This window comes from Cutaneotrichosporon oleaginosum (assembly GCF_008065305.1).
Source record: "Cutaneotrichosporon oleaginosum strain ATCC 20508 chromosome Unknown ATCC20508_contig01, whole genome shotgun sequence".
Lineage (NCBI taxonomy): Eukaryota > Fungi > Basidiomycota > Tremellomycetes > Trichosporonales > Trichosporonaceae > Cutaneotrichosporon > Cutaneotrichosporon oleaginosum.
The window spans coordinates 3,799,406-3,825,249 of NW_027072170.1; the positions used below are offsets into that span (position 1 = coordinate 3,799,406).

The 25,844-nt window shown below is 63.7% G+C and overlaps 16 protein-coding genes across 16 annotated transcripts; 6 read left to right on the forward strand and 10 right to left on the reverse strand.

Annotated features, from left to right (window-relative positions):
• Window positions 1–66: 66 nt before the first annotated feature.
• Window positions 67–1,391, reverse strand: COLE_01543 (uncharacterized protein; the record flags this gene model as incomplete). The annotated part of the gene is made up of 4 exons (XM_018423869.2): window positions 67–441; window positions 473–526; window positions 557–682; window positions 738–1,391. 4 exons carry the CDS (start codon window positions 1,389–1,391, stop codon window positions 67–69), a joined length of 1,209 nt encoding a protein of 402 aa, XP_018276948.1.
• Window positions 1,392–1,839: 448 nt separating this feature from the next.
• On the reverse strand, window positions 1,840–2,729 carry COLE_01544 (uncharacterized protein; the record flags this gene model as incomplete). The annotated part of the gene is made up of 3 exons (XM_018423868.2): window positions 1,840–2,097; window positions 2,129–2,636; window positions 2,683–2,729. The coding sequence occupies 3 exons, from the start codon at window positions 2,727–2,729 to the stop codon at window positions 1,840–1,842; spliced, it is 813 nt and encodes a 270-aa protein (XP_018276947.1).
• A 474-nt stretch (window positions 2,730–3,203) lies between these two features.
• COLE_01545 (uncharacterized protein) lies at window positions 3,204–4,479 on the forward strand (the record flags this gene model as incomplete). Its single annotated transcript, XM_018423867.2, has 2 exons — window positions 3,204–3,571; window positions 3,609–4,479. 2 exons carry the CDS (start codon window positions 3,204–3,206, stop codon window positions 4,477–4,479), a joined length of 1,239 nt encoding a protein of 412 aa, XP_018276946.1.
• A 1,118-nt stretch (window positions 4,480–5,597) lies between these two features.
• COLE_01546 (uncharacterized protein) lies at window positions 5,598–6,691 on the forward strand (the record flags this gene model as incomplete). The annotated part of the gene is made up of 4 exons (XM_018423866.2): window positions 5,598–5,828; window positions 5,869–5,964; window positions 6,013–6,121; window positions 6,183–6,691. The coding sequence occupies 4 exons, from the start codon at window positions 5,598–5,600 to the stop codon at window positions 6,689–6,691; spliced, it is 945 nt and encodes a 314-aa protein (XP_018276945.1).
• A 257-nt stretch (window positions 6,692–6,948) lies between these two features.
• Window positions 6,949–8,473, reverse strand: COLE_01547 (uncharacterized protein; the record flags this gene model as incomplete). The annotated part of the gene is made up of 4 exons (XM_065626152.1): window positions 6,949–7,556; window positions 7,587–8,091; window positions 8,125–8,270; window positions 8,377–8,473. The coding sequence occupies 4 exons, from the start codon at window positions 8,471–8,473 to the stop codon at window positions 6,949–6,951; spliced, it is 1,356 nt and encodes a 451-aa protein (XP_065482646.1).
• Window positions 8,474–8,674: 201 nt separating this feature from the next.
• On the forward strand, window positions 8,675–9,469 carry COLE_01548 (uncharacterized protein; the record flags this gene model as incomplete). Its single annotated transcript, XM_018426872.2, has 4 exons — window positions 8,675–8,707; window positions 8,739–9,121; window positions 9,159–9,280; window positions 9,315–9,469. The coding sequence occupies 4 exons, from the start codon at window positions 8,675–8,677 to the stop codon at window positions 9,467–9,469; spliced, it is 693 nt and encodes a 230-aa protein (XP_018276943.1).
• Window positions 9,470–9,512: 43 nt separating this feature from the next.
• On the reverse strand, window positions 9,513–10,518 carry COLE_01549 (uncharacterized protein; the record flags this gene model as incomplete). The annotated part of the gene is made up of 2 exons (XM_018426871.2): window positions 9,513–10,302; window positions 10,343–10,518. The coding sequence occupies 2 exons, from the start codon at window positions 10,516–10,518 to the stop codon at window positions 9,513–9,515; spliced, it is 966 nt and encodes a 321-aa protein (XP_018276942.1).
• Window positions 10,519–10,739: 221 nt separating this feature from the next.
• On the reverse strand, window positions 10,740–11,214 carry COLE_01550 (uncharacterized protein; the record flags this gene model as incomplete). The annotated part of the gene is made up of 2 exons (XM_018423865.2): window positions 10,740–11,072; window positions 11,104–11,214. 2 exons carry the CDS (start codon window positions 11,212–11,214, stop codon window positions 10,740–10,742), a joined length of 444 nt encoding a protein of 147 aa, XP_018276941.1.
• Window positions 11,215–12,615: 1,401 nt separating this feature from the next.
• On the reverse strand, window positions 12,616–13,652 carry COLE_01551 (uncharacterized protein; the record flags this gene model as incomplete). Its single annotated transcript, XM_018423864.2, has 6 exons — window positions 12,616–12,638; window positions 12,674–12,765; window positions 12,991–13,120; window positions 13,233–13,342; window positions 13,390–13,432; window positions 13,550–13,652. 6 exons carry the CDS (start codon window positions 13,650–13,652, stop codon window positions 12,616–12,618), a joined length of 501 nt encoding a protein of 166 aa, XP_018276940.1.
• Window positions 13,653–13,993: 341 nt separating this feature from the next.
• On the reverse strand, window positions 13,994–14,419 carry COLE_01552 (uncharacterized protein; the record flags this gene model as incomplete). The annotated part of the gene is made up of 1 exon (XM_018419576.2): window positions 13,994–14,419. The coding sequence occupies one exon, from the start codon at window positions 14,417–14,419 to the stop codon at window positions 13,994–13,996; it is 426 nt and encodes a 141-aa protein (XP_018276939.1).
• A 336-nt stretch (window positions 14,420–14,755) lies between these two features.
• On the forward strand, window positions 14,756–17,102 carry COLE_01553 (uncharacterized protein; the record flags this gene model as incomplete). The annotated part of the gene is made up of 4 exons (XM_018426870.2): window positions 14,756–15,571; window positions 15,605–15,766; window positions 15,926–16,418; window positions 16,450–17,102. 4 exons carry the CDS (start codon window positions 14,756–14,758, stop codon window positions 17,100–17,102), a joined length of 2,124 nt encoding a protein of 707 aa, XP_018276938.1.
• A 112-nt stretch (window positions 17,103–17,214) lies between these two features.
• Window positions 17,215–18,454, reverse strand: COLE_01554 (uncharacterized protein; the record flags this gene model as incomplete). The annotated part of the gene is made up of 2 exons (XM_018423863.2): window positions 17,215–17,910; window positions 17,945–18,454. 2 exons carry the CDS (start codon window positions 18,452–18,454, stop codon window positions 17,215–17,217), a joined length of 1,206 nt encoding a protein of 401 aa, XP_018276937.1.
• A 357-nt stretch (window positions 18,455–18,811) lies between these two features.
• Window positions 18,812–19,717, forward strand: COLE_01555 (uncharacterized protein; the record flags this gene model as incomplete). The annotated part of the gene is made up of 3 exons (XM_018426869.2): window positions 18,812–19,078; window positions 19,125–19,299; window positions 19,335–19,717. 3 exons carry the CDS (start codon window positions 18,812–18,814, stop codon window positions 19,715–19,717), a joined length of 825 nt encoding a protein of 274 aa, XP_018276936.1.
• Window positions 19,718–19,766: 49 nt separating this feature from the next.
• Window positions 19,767–22,629, reverse strand: COLE_01556 (uncharacterized protein; the record flags this gene model as incomplete). Its single annotated transcript, XM_018425521.1, has 9 exons — window positions 19,767–19,931; window positions 20,224–20,533; window positions 20,716–21,709; window positions 21,744–21,964; window positions 21,999–22,114; window positions 22,148–22,269; window positions 22,312–22,427; window positions 22,462–22,568; window positions 22,606–22,629. The coding sequence occupies 9 exons, from the start codon at window positions 22,627–22,629 to the stop codon at window positions 19,767–19,769; spliced, it is 2,175 nt and encodes a 724-aa protein (XP_018276935.1).
• Window positions 22,630–22,892: 263 nt separating this feature from the next.
• On the forward strand, window positions 22,893–24,202 carry COLE_01557 (uncharacterized protein; the record flags this gene model as incomplete). Its single annotated transcript, XM_018423862.2, has 3 exons — window positions 22,893–22,965; window positions 23,000–23,714; window positions 23,749–24,202. The coding sequence occupies 3 exons, from the start codon at window positions 22,893–22,895 to the stop codon at window positions 24,200–24,202; spliced, it is 1,242 nt and encodes a 413-aa protein (XP_018276934.1).
• A 124-nt stretch (window positions 24,203–24,326) lies between these two features.
• On the reverse strand, window positions 24,327–25,099 carry COLE_01558 (uncharacterized protein; the record flags this gene model as incomplete). The annotated part of the gene is made up of 2 exons (XM_018423861.2): window positions 24,327–24,925; window positions 24,964–25,099. 2 exons carry the CDS (start codon window positions 25,097–25,099, stop codon window positions 24,327–24,329), a joined length of 735 nt encoding a protein of 244 aa, XP_018276933.1.
• Between the last annotated feature and the right edge of the window lie 745 nt (window positions 25,100–25,844).

A 25,844-nucleotide genomic window follows, 5' to 3' on the forward strand; every position in this document is an offset into this window, starting at 1 on the left:
GAGCGAGTGAATGGGGCAGACAAACGCAAGGCCTTAGTCCTCCTAGATTATCTGCATAGGCTGACGTTATCTCGCGCGCAGCTGCGCAACCATGTCGTCGAGATCACCCAGGAGGAGCGGCCACGAAAAGCCCGCGCCGGGATATATGCCGGGCATGAGAGTCGCGAACGCAAACTCGCAGTGCACGCCGTGCGGCACCTCGCGAAACTGCGGTTCGAGCCCCTGCGCCCGCATCGCACGCACGAGCGCGACGCCGTCGTCGTACAACATCTCGTCCGTCCCACAGTCGACATGCACGCGCACGCCCGCCTCGGCGAGGCGCGCATAGTGCCCGTCCTCGACGGAGGAGAGCGCGGGCGAAAGGAGCGGATGCGTGAGGAATCCCGCGCAGTGGCGCGCGAACGCCGGCGCGATCACGCGCCGGATGGGCGCGAGCCAGTCCTGCCGTCAGCGGCGGCGGGGCGGGGCCTACCGTCGCGTAGTTGCTGTCGATTGAGGGGTAAGTGCACAGCACGTTCGTCCACGGCTGCTGTTAGCTGTTTGGAGGGCGGCTTACGGCGCTGGCGAAGATGCCGCCCGGCAGGCCCCAGCGGGAGACGCCGGCCGCGCGCAGGTCGTCCATGTATCGCGCGAGCATGAGGGCGCCGTGCGCGCCTGCGCTTTCGCCGATGAGGATGACGTTCTGGCGTCAGCCCAAGGCATCCGGACGCAGCGCGGCGGCGGGCGCGGCAGCGTACCTCGGGCGCAAAGCCGAGATCCTCGAGCACGAACTGCAGCCCGGCGAGCATGTCGAGCAGCGGGGCGGGAAAGCCGCTCGCGTCGTCGAGACACTTGCGGTAGTTTGGCGCGAAGAGGCGCACGCCGGTGCGCGCGACGTACTCGGTCGAAAGGGGGAAGCGGAGCGGGTGCCCGACTTGATACCCCCCGCCGACGAGGTGGAGGAAACAGAGCTCGCCGTGGGCTGCGGGGCGGAACGGGGCGTCGCCGCGCGGCGCCACGCCGAAGAGCGGGACGGGGACGGCGCGTACCCCCGCCATGCCGGCGGTCAAGCGGGTGCTGGGCAGCCGCAAGGCGTCGGGGATGGGCGGGACGATGCGTACCCCGTACTCCGTTTTGCCGCGGGCTGCGGCGGCTTTGGGGATCGCCGCGGCGCCCGCGTCGCGCGGCATCACGAAGCGCAGCGCGCTGCTTGCGTTCTGGAAGAATCGGAGGGCACCGAGGATGATGTGTCGCTTGAAGGGATAGGAGGGGCGGCGGAGGGCGTAGTCTGCCGTGTTGTAGAGGAGGGAGAGGAGGACGCCGACGAGCGTCGGCGGAAGCGTGACGAGCTGGACTAGGCCGCGGACCAGGGGGGTGGGCTCGCGCGGGAGCGGCCATGGGAGGGCTGCCATGGCGCCGAGTGAGCGGGATAGAGACGACTGGACGATATCGAGATGTGTTGTGGCGGTCAGAGGATGCCGATGCCGGATGGCCGCGGAATGTGGAAGCAGCCATCCATCCTGGCCGGGGAGCGAGCGGTCCCGCGAGTCCTGCAAGTCTACGACTGATGTCCGCGTTGTATGCAGCGCCGGGCTCTGGAACTGCGCTCGACTTTATGACTTGAGGACACGCAAGCCATACCAAGCGGGAGATCGGGTGACTTGGTACGGGTGACGATAGCATGGTGGCGACTTGAGCGTCCAAGAATGCTAGTCTTTTCGCCCACTACTCCAGCTGCGTCGCCCATGGGGCTGAGAAATCTTGGTGGGAGGATAGTCAGTGGCTCAAGCCACATTGTCAGACATATCCGCCAGGCAATCTATCCATCTCCAGCTCTACACGCTCTACGCGCTCCAAAGCCTACCGCCCCATCCACCCGCCGTCGACAACAATACACTCGCCGGACACATAGTCGGACGCAGCGGACGCGAGGAATACAATCGCGCCCTCAAAGTCCTTGGGCGTGCCCCACCGCCCGGCAGGAATACGCTCGAGGATCTGACGCGAGCGGTCCTTGTCCGCAATGAGCGCCTCGTTCATATCCGTCGCGATGTATCCGGGCGCAATAGCGTTGACGTTGACACCCTTCGCCGCCCAACCATTCGAGAACGACTTGACCTGGGGTCAGCGTTATTAGCTTTCACCTCACAATGCCCTGCACGCCGTGCTTAGCGGCCGCGTACGCGACGACATTTAGGCCGCCCTGGAACGCGACGAGCGACGAGATATTGATGATCTTGCCGTTCGACGTCCACTTGCCCCCCTTTGCGCCGTCGGCGCCAGCGACGCCGCCTCGCGTCTCGAGCATGTGCCGCCCCGCGTCGCGCGTGATCTGGAACACGGCATTCAAGTTGACCTGGAGCACCTCGTTCCAGTCGTCGTCCGGGAAGACTTCGACCGGGTGCCGCCGCTGGATCCCGCCGCAGTTGACGACAATGTCGAGCGTGCGCGTCTGCGTCACGGACGCGATGAGGCCACCGACGGCCGCCGCGTCCGCCAGGTCGCACACCACAATGTCCGCTTGCCGGCCCACCGCACGGATACGCTCCTGCGTCTCGGTGTTGCTGGTGTTGCGCTGCACGAGGACAATGTTGGCGCCGGCCTTGGCGAGGGCCACGGCCATGTCCGCGCCGATGCCGCGGGTCGCGCCTGTAATCCTGAGGTCAGGGGGAGGAGTGGCGAGGAGGGGAAAAGGGCGCTCACAAGGCTGTCTTGCCGTGCAGGCCAAAGAGTTGGTCGAGGTAGGACATGGTGAGATGGGAGGGAGGAGGGAGAGAGATGTGGGAGAGGAGGATGGGCAGTGCAGTGGGGTGTATATACCGCTGGGAGGAGTGGTTGAAACCGGAGCCCGGTCCGGATGCCGGCGCGGCATAACACGGCACCGGATTTGGCGAGCGGACAGCGGAGTAGGGAGACATGTCCACCCACTCCGTCTCGGCCATCGCAGATGTTGGCTTGGTCTGCTATGCTGGGGCGCTGCTCGAGTTTCAGTCTGTCATCTCGCATGAACGCTGTATGCATGCTCGACGTCGTCAGTGAGTGTTGCAAGACAGCGCAAATTGAAATGGGCAAACCTATTAATTGATAAGCCCTTTCTAATAGCCATTACAACACACAACAATGACGTGTAACCCCCTCCACCTCCATTCAAGATTTCCGAGTGGAGGTCCATTCTCGTGACTGACCTCAACAACCTCCTCGTTCACCTCACTCCCCTCCCCCCGATGGACTTCCAGCCGCTCCAGGCGCTGCCGAGCGCACCGCGCGCCTCGTCATCCACGAACCCTCACTCGCGCCACTTCCACTCGTTCCGACACCCTCTCTTCATCAAGCACGCCGCGCCCGTCACCCACATCCACTTCTCGCCCTCCAAGCCCCACCGCTATGCTGCTACCGCATCAACACGCGTGATCGTGTATGCGCCCAAGACGGGAAAGCCCGTCAAGACAGTCACGCGGTTCAAGGATGTGGCGCGCTGCGGCGAGTTCAGGAAGGACGGCAAGCTCATGGTTGCCGGCTCGGACGACGGCCTTGTGCAGATCTTTGACGTGGGCTCGCGCGCCGTCCTCCGCACCATGAAGGAGCACAATCAGTGGGTGTTGTGGAGATTATGAATACTAATCGACGAGGCCTGTTCACGTGACCCACTTCTCACCACACCTGCCGCAGGTGTTGTCGGGCTCGGACGATCGGACAGTCAAGGTGTGGGACGTGACGACGCAGGAATGCTTGCATACATTTGAAGGGCATACCGACTACGTGCGTGCTGCCGTGTTCGCGACGCCGCACACCATCCTCTCGTCGTCGTATGACTCTACGGTGCGGCTATGGGACGCGCGCCTGCCGCCAGACCAGGCGAACACGCTCACGATGCGGCACGGCGGTGCCCCCGTCGAGGACGTGGCCGTGTTTCCATCCGGCGGCGTGGCGCTGTCTGCCGGCGGGCCGATCCTGCGCGTCTGGGACTTGGCGATGGGGCGCTGTCTCCGCGCTCTCTCGAACCACCAGAAGACAATCACGAGCCTCGCATTCGACGGCACGCGCGGCCGCGTCCTCACCGCCGGCCTCGATGCCATGGTCAAGGCGTACGACGTTGCCGAGTGGAAGGTCGTGCACACGATGCGGTATCCTGCGCCGGTGCTGTCGCTCGCGATTTCGCCGGACGACACGCACATCGCCGCGGGCATGACGGACGGCACGCTGTCCGTGCGCCGGCGCGACCCGAAGGCGTCGGAGGCGGCGGCGCACGACGCCAAGCAGGCCGTGATAGCGTCGGGCGCATACGACTACTTTGCGGACATGGAGGCCGTGTTCGGGCGCGGACACATCAAGGCGAAGCGGCGCGACGTGCCCGTCCTCGCCGCGGCGGACGAGGTGCGCGTCGAAACGCGCCGCCGCGAGCGCCTCCGCGAGTTTGACAGATATCTCAAGGCGTTCAAGTACTCTGCGGCCCTGGATGCGGGGTTGAAGAAGGTAGGCTGTGTTGAGGAAGCAGGCTAATCCCAGACCGTGCGGCCCACGACGACGTTCGCCCTCATCCAGGAGCTTGTGCAGCGGGACGGACTGCGCATCGCCCTAAGCGGGCGCGACGATGTCTCGCTCGAGCCTGTGCTCGCGTTTCTCGCACGGCACGTCACGGACCCCCGGTTCGGCGAGGCTGCGGCGGACGTCGCGGCCGTCGTGCTCGACTTGTATGCGGCGCAGCTCGGCCACTCGCCGCTCGTCGACGAGCTCGTGAGCAAGCTCGCGACGCGGGTTGAGCGTGAGCTCGCGTTCCAGCGCGAACTGGTCACGTTGCGCGGCGCGCTGGACATGACACTCGCGCAGGCTGCGCTTTCGCAGATGGAGTCGTGAGTGGGAGGGAGGGGTCATTTAGTGGTGCCTGGATAGATGCATGTATCATTACAAGTGGGCGTAAACGATCGGATGCTGATGGTTAGATATATACTGACGCAATGCAGAGGATTACAGCGAGAGCGCGCGGGAGCTGGAGAGAGCTGGAGAGAGAACGGGAGCGAGTCCCACGGGTGTAAAGCGGTTAGTTGAGATGCCCGGCGGCCGGAAGCCCTGGGGGGCGGCGGCGGGGGCGGGTGCTGCGCTTGGCGAACGGCGGCATGGGAGAGGGAGAGGGGGGCCGGGAGAGGAGAGACGAAAGAGAGAGAGAGGTGCATGGGTCTAGACCGAGTGGGAGATCAATGAGGATCTATGACGCATACTGGAATAAGAAACGAGCCAATGCTGACGCGAGACGAGAGCAACAGTTTTATGGAGTTTTGCAGAGAAAGTGGATAAACCACTCTTGGCAGGCACACGCCCTGTGACACGCACGGGTTGGGCGGAAAGAGACTGCGGTGGCGGCATGGAGAGGAGCGTGAATGATGACGAGCAGCAAACAATTCTTGTCGTCGTCGTGCTCTTGCTCCACTCGTTGTCCCACGCGCTCGCGCTCGCAGTCGCTCCCTATCCCTTCCTATCGCGCGCTCCTCGCCAGCCTCACCCTCTGTTTATCTATCCACGCTCTCTAACTTTTCCTCTTTCTCGTCCTCGTTCTTGGCCTCCTCCTCCTGCCCCTCCTACTCCTCTCGGCGCTCTCCACCATCCCCACCACCCCCACCACCATGGACCGCCCAGTCATCCCAGGCATCCCCGAGTATCGCGGCCCCATCAACCCCAACCCCAACCCCCCCGACGGCGAGGCCCGCATCTCCATCTACCTCTACCGCCCATGGATGGCCACCGGCATCATCGGTGCGGTCGTCTTCGCCATCTTCATGGTCGTCCAGCTATGGTACCTGTTCAAGCGTAACCGCCGCACCAAGTGGTTCCACGGCCTGCTCGCGTTCGGTGCGGTAAGTCTTCCATTCATCGCCAAGCACCGCTAACCACCAGCTCATGGAGGTCGGAGGCTATGCCGCGCGCGTCAAGGGCCACCAGAACATGTTCCTCGTCAACACCTTCGTCGTGTCCTACTTCCTCATTGTTGTTGTAAGTTGTTGTGCTTGACATGACCCCTCCCACTCCAACTAACGACAGGCGCCCATTCCCATCGCAGCCGCAATCTACCTCGTGCTCACGTACGCCGCGGCGCGCTGGCCCGATGGTCGCCGCCTGCTGGTCCTCAAGCCCAAGACGATGGTAACGCGTGAGTCGCCCTCTGCTCCCCGCTCCCTGCTCCCGCCCCCGCTTTTCCCCACTGACCCCAGTCTTCGTCTTCATCGACATCGTCACCATCGCCGTGCAGGTCGTGGGCGCGGCCATGGTCGGCGTCGTGCAGACCAAGTCGAACCGCGGCGAGAAGCCCCCCATGACCGTCACCACGGCTGGCCACATCCTGCTCGCCGGTCTGGCCGTCCAGACCGCCTTCTTCTCCGCCTTCATCGTCCTCCTCGTCATCGCCATCACCCGCGTCCCCCGCCTCGGGCTGCACGGCAAGATGCTCCGCAACCTCCGTATGCTGCTGTGGGCCAACTTCGCCGCGGCCATGTTCATCCTCCTCCGTACCGTCTACCGTCTCGCCGTCGAGTGCGAGGGATACTTTGGCGAGGCCAACAGCAACCAGACCCTCTTCACCATTTTCGAGATGGTGCCCGTCATCATCGCGCTCGGCATCCTCAGCATCGTCCCCATCGGCCGCTGGTTCCCGGACAAGCATGAGGCGACCGAGTTGCTCACCCACCCCGCGAGCCACAACGAGTACGAGATGAAGCACTAGAGCGCGGCGCGTAGATGGTGGTGATCGACGAGATACGAGTCGGAGGACCAGAGATCTGCAGGTCTATTAATCTTATCTATCCGAGGCTTGGCGAGATCACGATAGAGATGTATGTCATAATCGGAATGGGTGGCGCGTCCGGGGTCCGGCGGCCGAGTGTCTGATATTTCAGTTGAGCGCCGAACTGGCGCTGACGTAGTGCCTCAGTCTGTAGATCTTGGCTCTCCGCGCGGCCTGGGCAAGGCCCACGTCCACCCCTACGAGTAGTACTGCACCTCGAGCCCGACGCCGCGGATCGCGCGCCCCGCCCCGCCAAACACGTCCGACACCAGGCCGACCGACACGAGACACTTGCGTATCCGCGCCTCGTACAGCAGCGCCAAGCTCCAGTTCCCACTCAACCGAGCCTTGAGCACGCCGTCCCGCTCGTCCGGGTCGTCGAGGACGCGCGCGTCCCGCCTCGCCTGCGCCTCGAGCTGGGCTTCATCACCCACTCCACCCACCGCGCCCGCGCCCGCTCCGCCCACGCCCCCCGCACTTGCCCGCACCTCGTCCGGCTCCTCACGCAGCCGGCCGCCGATTGCCGCGTGCCGCGCAATCTGCAGCCGCGCCTCTGGCGACAGCTCGACCTGGCGCTGCCGCCCGCGCCGGCCGACCCACCACTCGCCGCCGATCGCAAAGTCGCTCTCGTAGCTGTAGACGTTGACGCCGAAACGCGTGGCCATGCTCACGTGTGGCGAGACTTGGGCCGCATACGACGCGGACAGCGCGCCGATCAACGGGTTGTACAGCAGCGTGATGGTCGTCGGCGGCGCCGGCGGGCCCGACGCCGATGGGAGCGAGGTATACCGCACACCCGTAGAGACTGCGTCAGCGTGCCCGTGCCGCCACTTACTGCCTGCACTGCGCTGCTTGACGGAGAGATATACTTCGCCGCCGGCGGAGAAGCGGCCGCGCACGTCCGGCGCCTCTGGCGCCGACGCCCACCCAAAGTTGTAGAGGCCGCGCACGCCGAACATGCCGTCTGCGGCAGAGTACGTGTACTCGCCGCTGTACATGCCCGTGTCGTGCTGCAGGGACACGAGGAAGTTGGGTGGCGGCTGCGGCGGCGACGACGGCGCGACGGCAGCCGCCTTACCCGTCGGCGCGGAGAAGCGCACGCGCTGCGGCTGGTGCACGAACGCGACGTGCGCTTGTAGCGTCGGCGCGAGGCGCGTGACTGCCAGCCCGGAGAGGTGCATTGTCGGCAGGTGCATGCGGGAGTAGAAGAGGAAGTCGCGGCCCTCGATGCGCCGCCCGCCGAGCCAGAGCTCGGGCTTGCCCTCGGGCCGGCGCGGCGCCGGGAAGTGGCGGAAGCGCTCGACGACGTCGCGGAAGGGCATGGTGCGGCTGGGACCGATCTGCGTGAGCACTAGCACCGCAGGGTGGCTCACGGTCAAGGGCTCGCTGGTTGTGATGTACGACAGCGAGCCGTTGAGCTGCGGCAGCGCGTCGAGCGCATAGCTCGTGAAGAAGATGGGCGTGGGCGCGTTGGCAAGCTGCAAAATGAGCGAGTTGGGCACCGCAAAGTCTCTGGTGGTGAGTGGTGGATACGTTAGCCACAGCAGTTGCAGAGACGTGATGCTGCACCGGGCCGGTGACTCACAACAACGCTGCCGTCAGCCCTGCACCACGGTGTCACGCACCAGCACTGCTCCGTGTAATGTTCGAGTAGAGGTTGTCCTCGTTCCACCCAATGGCCTCGTAGTAGCTCCGAAGGAGGAGCGTGGAGAACGGGAGCATGGCGTGGAGTGTGGTGGACGTGGAAGAGGACGTGGAGAAAGTTGGAGGGAAGTGGATGACGCCGAATTGTTGACGCCAAATAGTCGCCGGTGATTCCGCTTGCTCCAAACGTTCCTGCAGTCGCCACCCATCGTCCACATCTTCTCACGTCTCTCTCTCTCTCACTCTGATACCCCTCCCCCCCCCGCTCTCCACCCCGCGATGGCCACGCCCGCCGTCCGTTCCGCGTCGGCCGTAAGTCATCCCCTCGGCATGACTAACCCAGGCGCCGTCATTCGATCTCGCGCCGCACCTCCCGCGCGCCTTGCCCTCACCGCTCGGCGAGCTCTCCCTTCTCCTCGCGCCCGCGTCCGCGCTCTCCCCACGCACAAAGGCGGCGCTCTACGCGCTCTTCGACAAGAACATGGCCCCGCTCGCAGCCGGCACGAGCATGGCGCACGACCGCGCCGCCAAGCTCGCGGAAATGTTCGACCCGGACGCGCGCTACCTCCTCCTCGCGCGCGCGGGGCGCATGCCCGGCGCCATGCCGCGAGTGTCCAGGCGGCGGCAGGAGGACGTGGATGTCAGCGACGAGCTGGTGGGGTTCGCGAGCTTCCGCTTCGACACGGAGGACACGATGGGCGCCGACGACGTCGAGGTTGTGTACTGGTACGAAGGAGGGGGGGGGAGGAAGAGCTGACGCAAGCTACGAGCTGCAGCTCACGGAACGGGCGCGGGGAGCGGGCCTCGGCGCCCTCCTTATGGCCGAGCTCGAGGGCATCGGGGCCAAGCGCGGCATGGCCAAGGCCATGCTCACATGTCTGGCGAGTGAGTAGTGCCAAGGTAACGCTCACGCTCGCAGACAACACCGCCGCCCTCGCGTTCTACGCCAAGGCCGGATACACGCCCGACGAAATCGATCCCACACGCATAGCGGAGGAGGGCGGGTGGGAGGACGTCGACTCGGATGGCGAGCAGCGCCGGCCAGATTACAGGATCCTCTCCAAGCTTCTCTGATACAGTTCTCTGATACAGTTGTCTTCTATAATGTCACATGTAATCACGCGAGCAGGGCCACGAGCTGTGCGCTAAAGTCGGCGGCTTTGGCTTTGCCCTTGCCCTTGGTCTTGGCTTTGGGAGTCATGTCGACCGCGGCAAGGATACGCTCCATCCCCTCGCGGTCTGGCGCCCACACATTCTCACGGAACGTCCAGTCGCGGCGAGGGCGGAGGCGGCGCCGGATGCGCCGACCCAGCAGATTATCGATCTCGGCATCGAGGTCGGGGCGCGCGAGAGGCGGCCCGTTGCCTTCCTTCTCCCCATTCTCAGTCTCCTTTTCTTGCACCCCCTCCCCCTCCCCATTCTCCACTCCGCGGAGGTCCGGTTGCCTCGGCCGCAGCGCCAAGAACGCGGCAGCGCCGGCGCGCCGATTCCGGCTCGGCGTCTGCGGATCGCCGACGTCTCGCGCGCGCGGCGTCTCCCCCTCTCCCCTAGGCCGTTTGCTCGGTGTCCCCTCCTCCTCCTCCTCCGCGCCGCGCTTCCGCGGTGTCGCGGTGCGCAGCGGGCTGCTGGCCGCCGGCGAGTGCTTGTGCGGCGTCAGCAAGCCTGAGAGATCGCGCGCGCTCGTGGCGCGGAACTTCTTGCGCGGCGTCATGAACGGCGAGAGCGGGTCGAGGCGCATACTGGGCGTCGGGGGAGTCATGGTCGCGCTGGAGCGCGAGGACGCGGGGGACGAGAGGGAAGGTGACGCGAGGAGGGTGCGGGCGCGCGCGAGCGCGGATTTGAAGTGCGCGGGCGCGACGGAGGTCGCGCGCTGCACGGCGGACGGGGCCAGGTCGTTTGAGTGGACGCTGGGGTTAGCGGAGGGGGGAGAGAAAGGGTGCGGCGTACCGTTCACATGCTAAGAGCGCGGCGACGCCGACGAGAGCGGTGCGTTCCTCTGGCCGAAGATCATTGCCTTTGCCCGGCGCGGTGAGGGCACGGAGTGTCGAGAGGATGGACGCGGCGACGGGAAGAGCGGGGTGCGTTGCGCTGGGGAAGAGGTGGGCGAGCTCGGCGGATGACATGGCGGAGATGAGTTGGGCGAAGACGAGGAACGAGTTGGGACGTTTGTTGTTGGGTGGCAATTCAACGCGTCGCGGGGGCAAATATCCTCATCCCAGACCTCTCACCGCTGTCAATGGCGAGCACAGCGAGCACAGCGAGCACAGCGAGCACAGCGAGCACAGCGATGCAATAACCGCGGGCAAGGTCCCATTATACAACTTGCATACAAGATAGACGCCTACTACACCCCCTCGACCCACTCGTCGCCCTTCCACACGCCCATGCGCGCGAGGCTCTTCATCATCTCCGTCTCTTCGTTGATGCGCGCCGCCTCGCGCTCAAGCTCGACCTTGTTCCGCTTCACGCCCTTGCGCCGGATGGGCGCGTGCTCCGCGCGCGCAGCCACCTCGTCCGCCTCAGGCACGAGATGCGCCAACTGGGCCGGCACGATGCTCGTCCGTGTGGCGCTGCGCGGCGGCCGCCCCCGCTTCTTCGGGAGCGACGACGGCGGCGCCATGCTCGCGAGCATGAGCGGCGCGAGCGACGGCAGCGGCGGCGCCGGCAGCTTGCCTTTCTGTCGTCAGCGACGCCGCGCGCGCACTCACCTCTTTGTAGTTCTTCAACACGTCTTCGAGGTAGCTCCGCACCTCGGTGAGCGCGCGTACGCTCGCGGCCGCGCGCCCGCCGTCGCCCATCACGGCGAGCTCGGCTTCCATGCCCCACACGTCTAGGCGGGTCGCGTCCCGCTCTTTCTGGACGCGCAGCACTGCGTCGCGGAGCACTGTCGCGCGAGAGCGCGCAGCGTCAAGCGCAGACGTGACTTTGGTGACTTGGGCCTCGAGAGTGGCTTGGTCCTGCGGCGGCTTGGCGTCTCTCGCCTTGTCGTCGCTCCCGTTGGCTTTGGCGGCCGCAATCTCCGCTTCCTTCTCAGCAATGGCCGCTCGTGTTGCAGCAATCTCTGCCTCTATGCCCTTCCGCGCAACCTCAAACGGGTCGACTTTGACACGCGCTTCCCCGCCACGCGGTACGGTGACCTGGGCCACGAGGCCGTGGAGGAAGTCGGCCATGCTGGCTGGGTTCTCCTCTTCGACTTGGAGGTGCTGCAGGCTCTCGAGGGAGAGAAACGACTCGCCTGCAGCGGCGCTCGCGAGCTCGCGCAGCGTGTGCTGGCTGATACCGAGGTCATCCACGTCCATCTCGAGCGGGAGGTTGGGAAGAGGCGCTTCCAGACCCAAGCCCTGCGCCTCAAGGTATGTCACGGCACGACGGAGGCGGTCGTTCTCGGAACGCAGGGACAGCGCGAGGACTTCCAGCGAGCTCTGCTTTTCAGGCGGCGGGAGGTCTATCATCCCGTCGGAAAGGAGCTCCTGCGAGTGCTCCAGCTGCTGGTGGTCGAGATGCTGCTGTTGCTCCAGGTGGGGTGGGTCCTGGTGTTGCTGTTGCATGTCATGTTGCTCCAAGTGGTGTTGGTCCAGATGTTGCTGTTCCAGATGCTGTTGTTCCAGATGTTGCTGCTCAGCCTCCTGGTGCTGCTCCTGCCCCTCTCCCACTTGCTCCTGCGCCGCGGCGTGTTCCGCGGCCTGCTCCGCCGCGGCTGCCGCAATGGCCGCGACAGTCTGCGAGTCTTCGAGGCCCGAATCCATGAGCATGTCCTCTGAGGGTCTGAGAAAGTGCTGACCCTCCGCAAATAGCTGGGTGAGGGCGGCGGGGAGGTTGGGGTCAGGTGTATGTGGTGGGTGCGACATGATGCTTGATGGAGGAGTGGGGGTTGCTGAACGCGAGATGAGGAGACCGAATTCTTGTTGTGACTGGAAGATATTTGGTCCTCCCATTTGAACCCGATTTCCGCTCCGAGATGTGCTCCGAAAGCGGAGCGGCGCCTGTGGTGCGACGATGGCTACAAGCGCCTTCGTATGAAAGAGCCCCCGAGTCACTACGATGGAGGATACCGTTGCTCCATCTCGAACTGTAGCCCACACTCCCCTTTTTAGATCAGCCACTCGAGCCCCTTCAATCCGTGGTGACAAACCACCTCGGCCAACGGTCTGCAACCCCCCCCCCCCCCTCCGTCCTCCCCGCCGCCGTCATTACAGTGGTGATGCATACTCGAACAACATCTAGTGCGTGCGCGCCTTCGCCCCTGCTCTTAGCTTCCCGCGCCCGCTCTCGACTCACCGTCAACATACATGTTGCGCGTCGCAGCCGGCAAACGCGCAACCATGCCGTCCAGCTCAGGCGTGAGCAACACCTGGCAACCAAGGCGGGAGCTGGGGTCAGCGGGTTTCGGGGCGAGGCAAGCCGAGGGCGCTAGGGGGGTTTGGGAGGCAGCACGGAGGAAAGGATGGAGAGAGACAGAAGAGAGGTGACTCGGTTCGAGAGTTCCGCAAGAGCACTGACGAACTAGGCGGCACGGGCGGCACAATCAGACGCTTGGGGCTTCGCACCGTCCCGTCCAGCTGCCTTCACTGCATTGACACTTGCGCGATACTCACGTGTCCTCGAGCCCGAATGCAAGATCCAGCATGTCGTTCTCCTCGTCATCCGCCTCCGGAAGCTTGTCAAAGAACTTGGGGTCGATGATAACATGGCAGGTCGAGCACGCGACGGAGCGCTCACATGCACCTGGGGTGAGCGGCTGTTGGCGACGCCAGTGCACCGTGACGCGGGGCGCGGATGGGCTAGTGCAACCACTGTCCACTTCTCTGCCTCTGTGCCTCCCTCGCCACCCACTCACCTTCAAGGTCAATGTCGTGCTCGTGCGCCAGAGACAGCAGGTCGTCCCCCTCGTTCCCCTCGATCGTCTTGATCACATTCCCCTTCGAGTCGGTGTAGGTGACTTTGATGCTGGAGTCAGCGGGTTCCGCACCATAGAGCTGTGCATCACAACTCACCCTGTCCCAGGCTTTGGCCGCACAAGGTCGCCGTGGCGGGTGACTGCTGTCAGTAATGTTGATGTACGTGGAGGCCCTCTGCGTCTTCCAGCCCCTTCTTGGCCACATCATGGTCCGAGGGCTCAAGGTGGAGGGAGAGGAGAGGCAATTGCTGACATACCAGCTGTCGCGGAAAAGGCCCGCAGCAGTGGCCGGGCAGGCAATGGGGCCTTGGTATGAGCGATGGCGGCGACGCGGCGGAGGAGGGTGGTGGGCCTGAACATGGTGGCGAGTGAGGAGGAGACGGAAGTCGGAAGCGGCCAAGAGATTATTTCCAAACCCTCCCAGTGGTCGGCGTCGGCTTCGGCATCCGCGGAGATCTGGGGATGTCCGTCACCGGCGTTCCGTTGCACTTGCTCTCCGCATGTTCATCGTGTCCTCTCTGAGCGCCGCGAGCGATGGGCTGGGCGGCGATGCATGATGCGACGGACGACGGATGCATGGTTTAGGAGCGGCGCTTATCGATCACAAGGCTCGGCCGGGCGACTCGTGTCGGAAGCTCCTACAGCTGACCATAGCTCACAACAGTTCAACTGCATTTGCTTCACAGCCAAGGCGAAGTGCTCTACACCACTGTCCAGAGATACTGGGCCAGCTGCAGCAGCCGCAAGAGTTGACTTCTAGCCATATCACGAAGGCACAGTGTCACCTCGTCTGGCTGCTCTTGGTCGCCGCATGATTTAGGTCTGACTGCACGGCGTCTCACCACATATCGCTTGACGACGAGCTGCAGAATCTTGTCTATTAGCATGGATCTGGGAGTATCCTGTCGTATTCTTGCGACTAAAACATGCGCCGTGCAGCCCTCATCTCGGACCTCTGTTCGGCGCATCATCACGTTGCCTCGCTGCTGCTTGGGTGACCCGCACTGACCAGCGATCGATGGCGCCTCTCTACTCGCCTCCACGCCCCCACGCACCTCGCTCTCTTCTCCATCGCGTACCGCACTGGGTACTACCACAATCCACCCCAATCTCCATCTCGGCAGCATCGGCCACCAATCGCGATATCCCTCACGCTCGCGCCTCGCTCTCCGGGGTACCCCGCGTTACCCAGCGAATCCCACGGGGCCGCATCTCCGGCGATGACGCAGCCGCGCGGTGTTTTTAGCGAGCAGCGAGCGGCCCCAGCGTGATAGCGACGGTGCGATAGCGGCAACTCGTGGTGTGATGAAGAGGAGCGACGGAGATGTAGAAGCAAAGAGGGGCTGTGGGGAGCAATGACGCACGTGACTTTCGGCATGTACGGGCCGACCAAGCCCAGAGCCCACTCACCATCGCCATCAACTCGCTCTCTTCTCATCTCCTCTCACTCCATCTCTTCCATCATGGAACTCTACATCCCCCCACCCGCAGCCTACCTCCCCCGCCTCCCACCCCCGCGCCCCCTCCTCCCAAGCGTCCCCGTCGTCCCCGCACCCGATCTCCCAGATGTCCTGCACGCCCCCGAGGGTCCTTACACTCTCGCAAAGGGGACGTTCCCCGAAGTCGAAGTGCCCGGTCCTCTGCCGAACGATGTCCCTCGTCCGGGTGCAGTCCCAGCCGGAGCAGCGATGTACGGCGCAGGCGGCTTCGGGATGGCGGGGCCAAGCTTCGTGCCCATGCCCCCGCTGAGCAGCCCCAACGTCTTCGCCGTCAGCTCCGGCTCGACGCTCGTCAACGGGCAGTGGCAGCCAGGGCATCCGTGCCGCCTCGTCTTCGCCGATGTGTGGTATCCCGGGCGCGTGGCGGGCAAGGAGAGCAGCTTTGGCGCGCTCGTCCGCCTCGGTCTGGGCAAGAAGGCTGCGCAGCCCGACGCCGCGCAGGCGCCCGACGAAGCGCCGCCGCTGTACGACGAAGAGTTCTCCGACACCGAGAGCGAGGCCGACAGCGACTACCGGCCTGCACCCACGTCGGCTAACCAGGGAAACCAGGGGCCGGAGACGCATGCGCAGCCGCCCCGCAAGTTCGGCAAGGACAGGAAGGTGCGCAAGGAGGGCAAGACGCTCAGCGCGAGCCGTGGGGGCATCATCACCCGCGTGTCGCCAAACCTCAACCTCGGGAGTATCATGGACGACAAGGGCAAGAACGGCGGCGAGCGTGTGCGCTGGGCGTTCTGGAACATGGGCCGCCTGTTCGTGTGGGCTGAAGAGGGCGGGGTTGCTGTGAGTCAGGACGGCGATAACGCTAACGGCAAGGATAACCTCGCGACGGTCGTGTTTCAGCAGCCGCCGACGGCACATGCGATATCGCAACTCACCGTCGGGCCGGATAGGCAGGACATAGTTGTCGGTCTTGAGACCGGCGACCTGGTGTATCTTGACTTTATCAACGACCGCACTGAGCGGTTCAACGTCGCGGTGAGTGTGGCCGTGCCCGAGGCGCAATGCTAGCGCGGCGCGAGGCATCGAGGCGTTGACGCGCTCGCCGCGCTCATGTTCAATCAGTGCCTGGGAGTCACCGCAACATGCCGCATCTGCAAATGCACAGACCGAGAATCACAGGAACGCTGACGGTAGGGCAAGGTGATCAAGAGTGCGGTGGCCTCGGTGCACTTCGACCCGCGCGGCGGCGACCGCTTCACCGTGTTGTTCGCCGACAACACGATCGCGCAGTACCATCTGTTCGCGGAGGATCCGAACGAGGCGGCGCTGGCCGTGATCACGGCGGTGCCGCGGCCGTGGGTGACGGCGTGGGAGACCGCCGAAGCGGAGGAGGCGGTGAATGCGGCGCAAGACCGGGAGCGGGAGGCGCGGGAGCGCGAGACGAACGGGAACGGGAACGGGACGGCGATGGAGCGGCGCACGAGCGGCGTCGAGCGCCGCGGCTCGGTCGGGCTCGAGAAGCCCATCGCCGACCGCCGTCCATACCTCGACCGCGTGATCGAGTGGAAGAACGACGAGTGGAACCACCCAGTCGAGCAGGAGCGGCGGGGCGAGCCGATCCGCCAGCCGTGGGCCGGCCGAAACCCCTTGAGCGTCGGGCGTCTCGGCGCGGGCGCGCCGATCACTGGTGAGCTGTCCTCTGTTCTCGCTGACTCCAGCAATGGCATACTCGCCCGACGGGCGCTGGCTGGCGATCACGACGAAAGACGGCCTCCTGCGCCTGCTCGAGACGGAGGAGAACCGCGTGACGGACGTCTTCGAGAGCTACTTTGCGGCCCTGACATGCGTGGCGTGGAGCTCGGACTCGCGCTTCGTCGCCGTCGGCGGACAAGACGACCTCGTGACGATATACTCGCCGCGCGAGTCGCGCCTCGTCGCCCGCTGCCAAGGCCATACCGGCTTCGTGACGTGCATCGCGTTCGACCCGACCATGCGCTCTTCGGGGCGCGGATACCGCTTCGGCTCGGTCGGCGAGGACGGCAAGCTGTTGCTGTGGGACTTCTCTGCCGCCGCACTCCGCAAGCCTCGGCACCACCACAGCAGCAGCGGCCGCTTTGGCGCGGGCCCGGGGAGCAGCGCGAGCCTCACGCTGTTCAGTCCTGCTGGCGCGCATTACCATGCGGCGCCGCCGAAGACCGAGGTCGCACTTCTCCAGCCTGTGCTTGCGCGTGTTGTGGAGGGAAACCTTATGACATCGCTGCATATGGGCCCGAAGAGCGTTGCGACCGTCAGTCGCTCAGGCAGCATAAAGTTCTGGACGCGGCCACCACGGGCACCGCGCAAGCGCTCCGAGAAGAAGCGCGAGCATTAGACTGTATCGTTGTGACCTGTTGCGTAGACTGTGGGCCGTGCTGCCATGCTACTCTAGGTGATGCAGACCTCTACTATCCTCTACAGACTACGCCTCGCGTCCGCCGCCACGCCTACGCAAGCAGCTCCCGCAAGCGCTGGAGCACAGTCTTGTTCTCCTCCTCGGTGCCGACGGTGATGCGGAGACATCCCTCACACCCGATCTCGGTGCCGCGGAAGCGCACGACTACGCCTCTGTTCTCCGCCATCTCGGTATACACAGCCTTTGCGCGCGCCGAGTCGGGCTGGCCATCCGTGAGGATCTGGACGACGATGAAGTTTGCGTTGTTTCCGCCGAGCACCTCGCCGACGTTGGGGATGGTCTTGACCTCGGCGATGAGAGTGTCGCGGTTCGCGTTCAGCACGCGCGTGTTCTTCGCCATGACGGCCAGCCCCTCGTCGCTCAGCGCCTGCAGGCCGATCGCGGCGGTCGGGAGGGACACGTTGTACGGCGCCTTGGCGTTGGTGAGGATCTGCACGAGCTCGGGTGAGCCGAGGAGGAAGCCGAGGCGGATGGCCGCGAGCCCGAAGCTCTTCGAGAGCGTTTGCATGACGCACACGTTGGCGAACTCGGTCACGAGGGCGCACGCCGAAGAGCCCTCGGGCCCGAAGTCGATGTAGGCCTCGTCGACGACGACGAGGCCCGTGAAGTTCTTGTTGGACGCGACGCGCCTGATCACGTCGAGAGGGATGAGCGTGCCCGTAGGATTACCGGGCGAGCAGATGAAGACCATCTTGAGCCCAGGGTTGGCCTTGAACGCGGCGTCCATCTGCTATCAGTAGCTCCCCTGGCGCTCGACTCACCGCCTCCTCGTCGAGCTGGAAGGCTCCGCCCTCCGTCACGAGCGGCACCTTGACCACGCCAACGTCGTTGATCTGCGCACACACGCCGTACATGCCGTACGTAGGCGGCGTGGTCATAACAGCATCCTTGGCCGGCACGCAGAGACAGCGGAAGAGCATGTCTATGACCTCGTCGCTACCGACGCCCAGGAAGACCCACTTCTCGTCGGGCACGCCGCGGAGCTTGGCAATACGGCGCTTGAGCTCGTCGTGCGTCGGCGACGGGTAGCGGTTGAGGGCGGCGAGGTCGGCCGCGGCTCCGAGGCCGTGCGCAGCCGCCTGCGGCGCATACGAGGCGGGCAGGGCGGCGCCGTACGCGTTCTCGTTGGCGTCCAGCAGAATGCCGGAGGAGTAGTCGTCGCGGGCGCAGCGGTAGGGCTGCAGGGCGAGGATGTTGGGGCGGACGATGGCCTCAAGAGAGAAGTGGGCAGGGGCAGAGGGGCCCGCTGCGGAGAGGCCTAGAATTGTCATGATGGAGGATGGACGAGTGGGAGAGTGAGCAGGATGAGGAGGAGGAGGGAGAGCAAAGTCAAGATTATCAACGGAAATCGTGGTGGAGGTCGAGTCGAAATGTGGGCGGCCGAGTCAACCGGCCAGTTCCGCCGCCGCCGAGTCCTCAAATGGTTATCTTCATGCCATCGAGTAGAGTCAGTGGGAACTGGCGCATGCATGCTGGCCGCGGAGTCGGACAGACATCATCAGGCTGGCGGCTCGAGCATGCGGCGGCATGCTGACCTGCTCTCTGCATGAGCAGAGGGATGGTTCAGGCTCAAGCTTCTTCCGCTTCTGTGGATGAGTTTCAGCAACTGACCATTCTCCTCCACCACCATGTCTTTCGTGCTCCCGCGTCTCGCGCGCGTAGCCGCAACCTCGCTGCGACGACCACTCGCGCACGCCACCCTCCACCCCGCCCCCCTCGCAGGCTGCAGTCACTGGCGCGGCATGAGCCGGAAGGCGGAGCGTGTGTCGCGCGCGGAGGACGACGCGGCGGTTGAGATCGGGCAGGACGCGCTCGAGGCCGACTTCTTCGCGGCCGAGGAGGTGGAGGCTGAGTGGGGCGAAGAGGTTGAGGACGGCGTGTTCGTCGATGTGCCCGTGAGTGTGTCTAGCTTCCTCTCGCCGCTGGCATTGCTAACGATAGGACTTCACGCACGCCCGGCATGCGAAGGCTGCGGAGGCCGCTGAGAGTGCCGAGCCGAAGCCGCCGCCACCACCACGTCGTGTGCCGACTAGCATCAAGCAGATGAACCGCTTGCTCGGGCGGCATCAGGTGCCGGATTTGCCAGAGCATGAGCTGGATGAGAAGTTTGTGCGGGGTGAGTCCGCCTTGCTCGCCGTCGGCTGACACCAGGCCGAGGACCCGGTGGACAGGCTATCAACAAGACCAACTCTTCCGTCTGCCTTGTCCATATTCCCACCGGTATTCGCGTGCAGGCGCAGCCGACGCGATCCCGCGAGCAGAACCGTTATGTCGCGCGCCAGATTCTCAAGGACCGCCTAGACCTCATGCGGGCGCGCGGCGAGCTGCCCAATGCCGATGGCAGCTATTCGACGCCCAAGGCTGAGGCCGAAGGATTGAGCAGGAAGGAGAGGCTGGCAGCCGAGGCGCGCACGTGGAGCAAGCAGGAGCTGCGGTGGGAGAAGGAGAGGAGGCGTAAGTTAAACCGCAAGAAGAAGGTCAACAAGCGCAAGAAGAAGGGGGCAGAAGACGAAGAGGATGAGGTTGCTGAGTAATGCATGAGAAGATGGTATGGTTACAGTGGATAACGACTAGCGCGAGTTGTTATTTGGGACGGACTTGCGTGAGGTCGATGTGCTCGAAGCCATCGTCGTCCTCGTAGAGGACAAAGTAGGGGGCCTTGGGAGCCCGGGATTCCGGAATGACAGCGGCTTTATTTACAGGCTGGCTCTTGCGCGCCCGCGCGACAATCATCGAGTCAAGAAGACCCTGGGTTGGAGTTTGTGTGGTGGGAGGGCGCACAGGCTCGCTCCGTGCAGACGTGGGACGGACACTCGTAGTAAAAGTTCGTGAGGGGACGCTGAGTGGGGATGAAGGAGTGCGGGTAGGTCTCGAAGGCTGAGAACCCGCGGCCGGAGGCGCAACTACCGCTGTATTACGCTTCCCTCGGGCAGCTCTAGCAATATCGCCGGTTGCAGTCGATTCTGTTCTCGCAGCTGAGCGCGTGTTGGTAGCTCTGGACGTGCGAAGGGGGCGAGGGGTCGGCTCCTCCTCGTCAGACGACAATAGGCAGATTGGGTCTGCTGCTGAGCCCTGCGTTGGACGCGATGGCTGAGGCGGAGCGTTCCGTTTCTTCCGAGCCAAGCGCCGAGGAGTCAACGTTGTCAATGTTGGAGAGGGACAGGGACTGGAGTCTCGCGAGGAAGAGCCCGGAGACAACGGCAGTCGCGAGCGCGCAGAGCGCCCACGCTTGCTCGGCGACACCGGTGGTGATGATAGAGTCAGAGCGACAGGGAGCGGCGACGATGGTAGGAGGGTGAGGGGAGAGGATGGGGCCGCGCTCAGCGCGCTCGATGCTGGGGAGGATGGAGCTGCGCTAAGCTCGCTCGATACCGGCGAGCTAGGAAGCAGATGTGGGGAGGGCGGCGTTGACTGCAAGGTCGGCGGTGAGACATTTCTGCGTTGCGACTGCACGGGCTGGCTGATGATAGCCTGCTCGACTTCTCGGACCGCCGATTGTGTCGCAGGTGGGTGGGCGAAAAAGTCCACAAACGCGTTCGCATCACCTGTCGACGTGGTCGCTGTTTTCCGCCCGTTGCGAGCCACTGCCTTCGTCTTCTTCGGCGCGGCCTTTCTCGCGGCCTTGGCCGCCTCTGCCTCCTCGTAGTCTTCGATAAGATGCGGCCATGCCGCACGAATGAGATAACCAGCAAACCAGATGCGCACTTCGTCCTTGACGGACGTGTTAATTGGTGCGGCGGCCTCCTCGACCATTCCCAGCGAAACGCGCTCCTCCGGCGAAAGCGTGGAGGGATCGGCACGGCTTCCGTCCATCGCTGCGCGGCAGCGATCCATATAGCACTGGGGCTGATACTCGAGTCGGTACTCGGTAAGTCCTGAGCACATAGGTGACGGACGCGTCGAGTGAATCTTCACCAAGTGACGAGCGCTGGACGCGGGAGCGCCCTTCTGCCTCTGCGAGGTAGCGATTGTGCTCTGGGAGAAATATGAAGTGATGCGTTCCGGAGACTGTCCGGGTCGGCAGGTGGAGCGAGCTGGAGCTACAGGCGTCGATGATCTGGCTATACTTCTCGCCTCAGCCACGATTTCGGCGCCAAAGAGGTTCACCGAGTCGCCGGCAAACTTCTTGCAAACAATATCTCGGGTGCCCCACTCAAAGTAGCGCTCGCATGCGCGCGCCATACCTTCAAGGTCGCCACGGCCAGCGCTTCGGGCCTTCCCTCGAGCTGACGATTTATCGCCCTTGCCAAACCCAGGCCAACCTTGTTCTGGGTCGTCCAGAGGGCTGGTGGCCGGGTTCAGGTAGCACTCGAGCGGAAACAGGTCGATGAGGTTGACGCCGGCAAGATCCTCAGCAAGCTTCCTCATCCTCCGTCCAATATGACCCGAGCGGTTGGTTGCAAGCTCTTCAAGCATTTCTTCGTGGACCTGCGCGACCTTTCGGTCGAACTGTGGTCGCTCCTTGGCGTAAAGCTTCAAGAAATCGGCGTAACCAGCCTTGGCTAAGGCGAAGGAGACCTTGGGGCCTGCCGTCAGCTTGCAACTGATAAGTGAACTCACCCACACGCCCGACTCCTTCTGGGACGTAGTCACCGCCTGAAAGCAAAGCGATAAGGACCATCGCCCGTCGACAGTCGTCTTCGTTCTGCAGGGCCGAAGGCACGCGGGTCCACTCCGCGACGATGTCGGAAAGGCGATACATTTCGTAGTGCCGCATGTCGGTCCGAGAGGAGGAACTCTGAGTAACAGGAGCCTGAGCCCCAGACAAAGTGGGCGAGTTACTATTGTAAGCTGCCCGCAAGAAGGAAGGCTCACTTGCGCAACAAGCATTTGGCGCCGAACAGAAGTGCGTCGACGTCGTCGGATAGAACGGCATCGATCTTGCCTTGGCGGTTCATGATCGCGAGCTCAGCCTCAGCTTCGCCGGGAGCCTTACGTCAGCCAATGTACCTGCTCTAACGCACATTCCACCACTCGAGGCCGCAGACATCGAGCAGATCTTTGAATTGTCGGGAGTAGCCGTCGTTGACACCGAAGTTGCGCGTGACCCGCTGACCTCGCTTCATCGCAGGTTTCTTCGGTCCGTCTAGACGTCAGTCGTCGCTGGAAGTTCCTGCGGCAAACTCACCGAACACAAACACCGGCAGGACGGGGTGCTGTAACAGCGCCGCAATCTTGAAGAAGAGTGTGCGGAGGTAAGCATTTGCGCCGTGATGGTTTGTCCGTGCATGGAAGATCCAGATACTAATGTCAGTGTGGGCTGAATGAGCCGTCTCACGAAGCATCGATGCCGATGGTCAAAGCTCGTAGGCCGTTGGCGTTGGAGAGGAAGGCATCGCGGCTGAGGGCATTCAAACTGGTGCGGACGGCTGCGGGGCGGAGGAGCTGGGCGAGTCAGCACCATCCCGGCGGAGTGGCTCACGTCCCACAGTCCCGGCACGCCCATGTCTTAATTTCGCTGTGCGTGATGTCGTCCGAGTGCTCGGAGTGTCTTGAGGATCCGTGAGGAGATGGATGCGATGGGGCGATTTGTTTGTGTCGCCAGATGACTGGACTTTCCGCCTTGCGCCCACGTGCTTATCACGTGGCCTCCACTCCCACCATGAGATTTTGGTCGCGATATCATCTGTGCGTTCGCCTCCACAACATTACACCCCAGCCAGTGCCATGTCGTCGCAGGAGACAAAGAAGTCGAAGAAGAGGAAATCCATGGCGACGGAGGGGAGCGCTGGCGAGGTCCGGATCGAGATCGCTGAGTCGCTCGGTGCCGGGCCCGCCTTTGGTGAGCTATGCCGCCAGACCTTTTTGACCACCAGTCAACTTCCCCGCGGTGAAGCCGAACAGGAAGGTGCCCTTCACGATCTACTCGCGCGACCCGGCACCTACGAGCTCGGACATAATGAAGCAGCGGACGCTTATCGCGGGCGAGACGGAGGACGTCGAGTTCTTCTCCACGAACCGCGACAGGGCGGTCAGCGGCGAAGGGAGCGACTGTCAGTACCTCGCGGCGGTGTACAACCCGGAGACGAACAAGCTACACGTTACCAGCACGCCACTGTACCTGCTCGCGCACCGGGTCAAGCGGCTACGTGACTTGGGGCCGAGTGGGACGGCAGCGCTGGACGCACAGTGGAAGGCGCAGCGCAACGACCTCGGCGAGGTGTTTGGCACGCGCAAGGCCAAGAGCCAGATTAAGGCCGAGGAGCGCAACAAGGTCGACGTGAACGCTATGAGCAGTGTGCGCGCCGACCTCGTGTCGAGTATTGCGGCCAAGGCCGCCGCGGACGAAAGCCCCGCCCCACCAGAGGTCATCCCCGTGCCGAACCTCACCACGACCAAGGTCTCGGAGGTGTACCCCCGCGAGTCGATCGTGCCGGACAACGAGTGGAGCGCGCTTAATGTTGCTGAGATTCTCAAAGCCAAGGACGACAAGGAGCGCGTCGCATGCCTGCCATTCCGCCATTCTCGCTGGATCGAGAACAAGCTCCGCGTCGTCGTGGAAGGGCCACCGACTGTGCGCAAGCAGAACCTGTGAGATGACACGTCGGGAATACGCTAACCCCAGGCGCTACCTTTTCTACCTCTCGTGTCTTCTGTCGTTCTACAACTATGCGCACTCGCTGCAGCGGACATCGAACGCCGACCTGCCGTCCAAGTACCAGGGCATCCCACCACAGGTGCTTCAGGGGCTGTTGACACGCTTTGCCGAGCCCGACGGCAAGAAGTACAAGGTGACGGAGCGGAGCCGGCAGAAGCTGCTCATGTGGATCTGTGTGTGTTACCTCGCCGCCGACGGATGGACGGTTGACGTCGGCCGCGTCGCCAAGGACCTCAAGATGCCGCCCACCAAGGTGGGCGAGTTCTACAAATCGCTTGGGTGCAGTGTCGAGCTGCCATCTCCCGCCGAGCGTGAGAAGCTCGGTCTCTCTCTCAGCCAGGCGCAGGAGCGCCGCCGTGCCGCCCTCAAAGCGCCCGTCAAGTACCCGAAGACGAAGCGGCGCGGGCCAGCCAAGCACTAGACTATATGCAGGGATTTCATCACCACAACTAATGCACGGAACAATGACAAATACAGACAACGCGGTATATTGTGAGGGTATGCTAACTGCTGATGGCCGGCTCTGCCAGGTATAGGGCCGAGGCTTATGCCTCGATGGCGCGATCGTACGGCTTGCTCTTGCTTTGACTGCGCGTGACGCGCACGGGGCAGCGTGCTGCTGGCGGCGACGTCGTCGTGGGTGACGGTAGAGTCCGCGGCGCGGTGGCAGGAGGCGTGCGGAGCTGTATGCCCTCCAGTCGCCGTTGGGCGGCCAAGGTCCGCTCCTCCTCCTTCTGGGCATCTCGCAAGCGCGCCCTGGCGAGTAGTCGCTTGCACTCGGCGTTGCTGAGGACCCACACACCGCCCCCGTCCTTCCTGACGACACGCATTCCAAATCCTCTCTGAATAAACTTCAACACGTGAGGCGGCAGCTCGACACTCTCGATTGTATGCGGGCTGTGCGGCTTGCCCGGGGTGTGCCTGGCTGATGCGAGCATCCATCCACTGAGTGGTGGCAGGCAAGCTGAACGGGAGTTGGAGTGAGAAGATGAGGCGCTCCTGGGTGTGGCGGGTGCTGGTTCACTGGCCCGGCGTGGGGGAAAGGACGGCGTCGAGGCGCGCGTGATCCCATTCTTCACGCGAGGGAGGGATGGCGGCGCCGTTGGCGGGTGGGGCGTGGAGGGCGGTGTAGGCATCCAGATTGCTGGCGTCAGCTTCGCCCTGCCAAAGATGTCCACTCACGATCAGAGGGGTTGTAGGGAAACGGAGGGATGGGATATCTGGAGTCAGCGATGATATATAACAAGGCAGTGGAGCGGACGAGGGCGATGAGGATGGGATTGTTGAATGGCGAAGCAATGACAACGAGATGATGCATGGCGCCGGCGCGTGAAACGCGTGTCGTCCGCTTCGGACGGTGGCATGCACAAAGATACGGGTGGAAGGATGAGGTGAGGCAGAGGCAGATTGGGCGATGTCTTGGGGCGACCACGAGCCCGTGCGCGAGTGACATCCTTTGTGCCGCGCTTTTGTGCAAGCTGTTGTGCCGTGGCCAGTGGCCCAGTCGCAACACGCCATGCTCTGCTCTCCATCCCCCGCTCGCAGCTCCTCACTGCCACTGCGGAGGTGGAATTCCCACCCCTCCCCCGCTCTCTGCCCGCCACTTCCGAGGCCGCGCCACGGGGGTGGCGCCGAAGCTGCTTCTATGTTGGACACACTTACCTTGCAATCTGGTGTTGATGTGGGTGTCCGTTGTGTGCCTGGGTTCATTCAGCCCAGTGTTTGAGAATGTCGCGTCACTCACCTGCATGATGACTAGACTCGAGAGCGCGATCACTCCACGACGTGTGTGGGTGGCGGACGAGCTGGGGTTCTCCATCACAACGCGCGAGCGGCACTGATATATCTCACACCCATTCAAAAACTAACAATACGCGCCACGAAAATGATCAAGGTCCACAGGTCCAGCCCACGATTCCCACAAGGCCAACCGCCGGGCTCGGCCCACGGGGTGTGCTCGGTGCTCCACCACAATACTACAATACATACCACTACAATGCTGTGGAGAGGGAGGGATGGGATGGAGAGCAGGACTGACGGGCAGGTCATGTAAGCTAGAAATA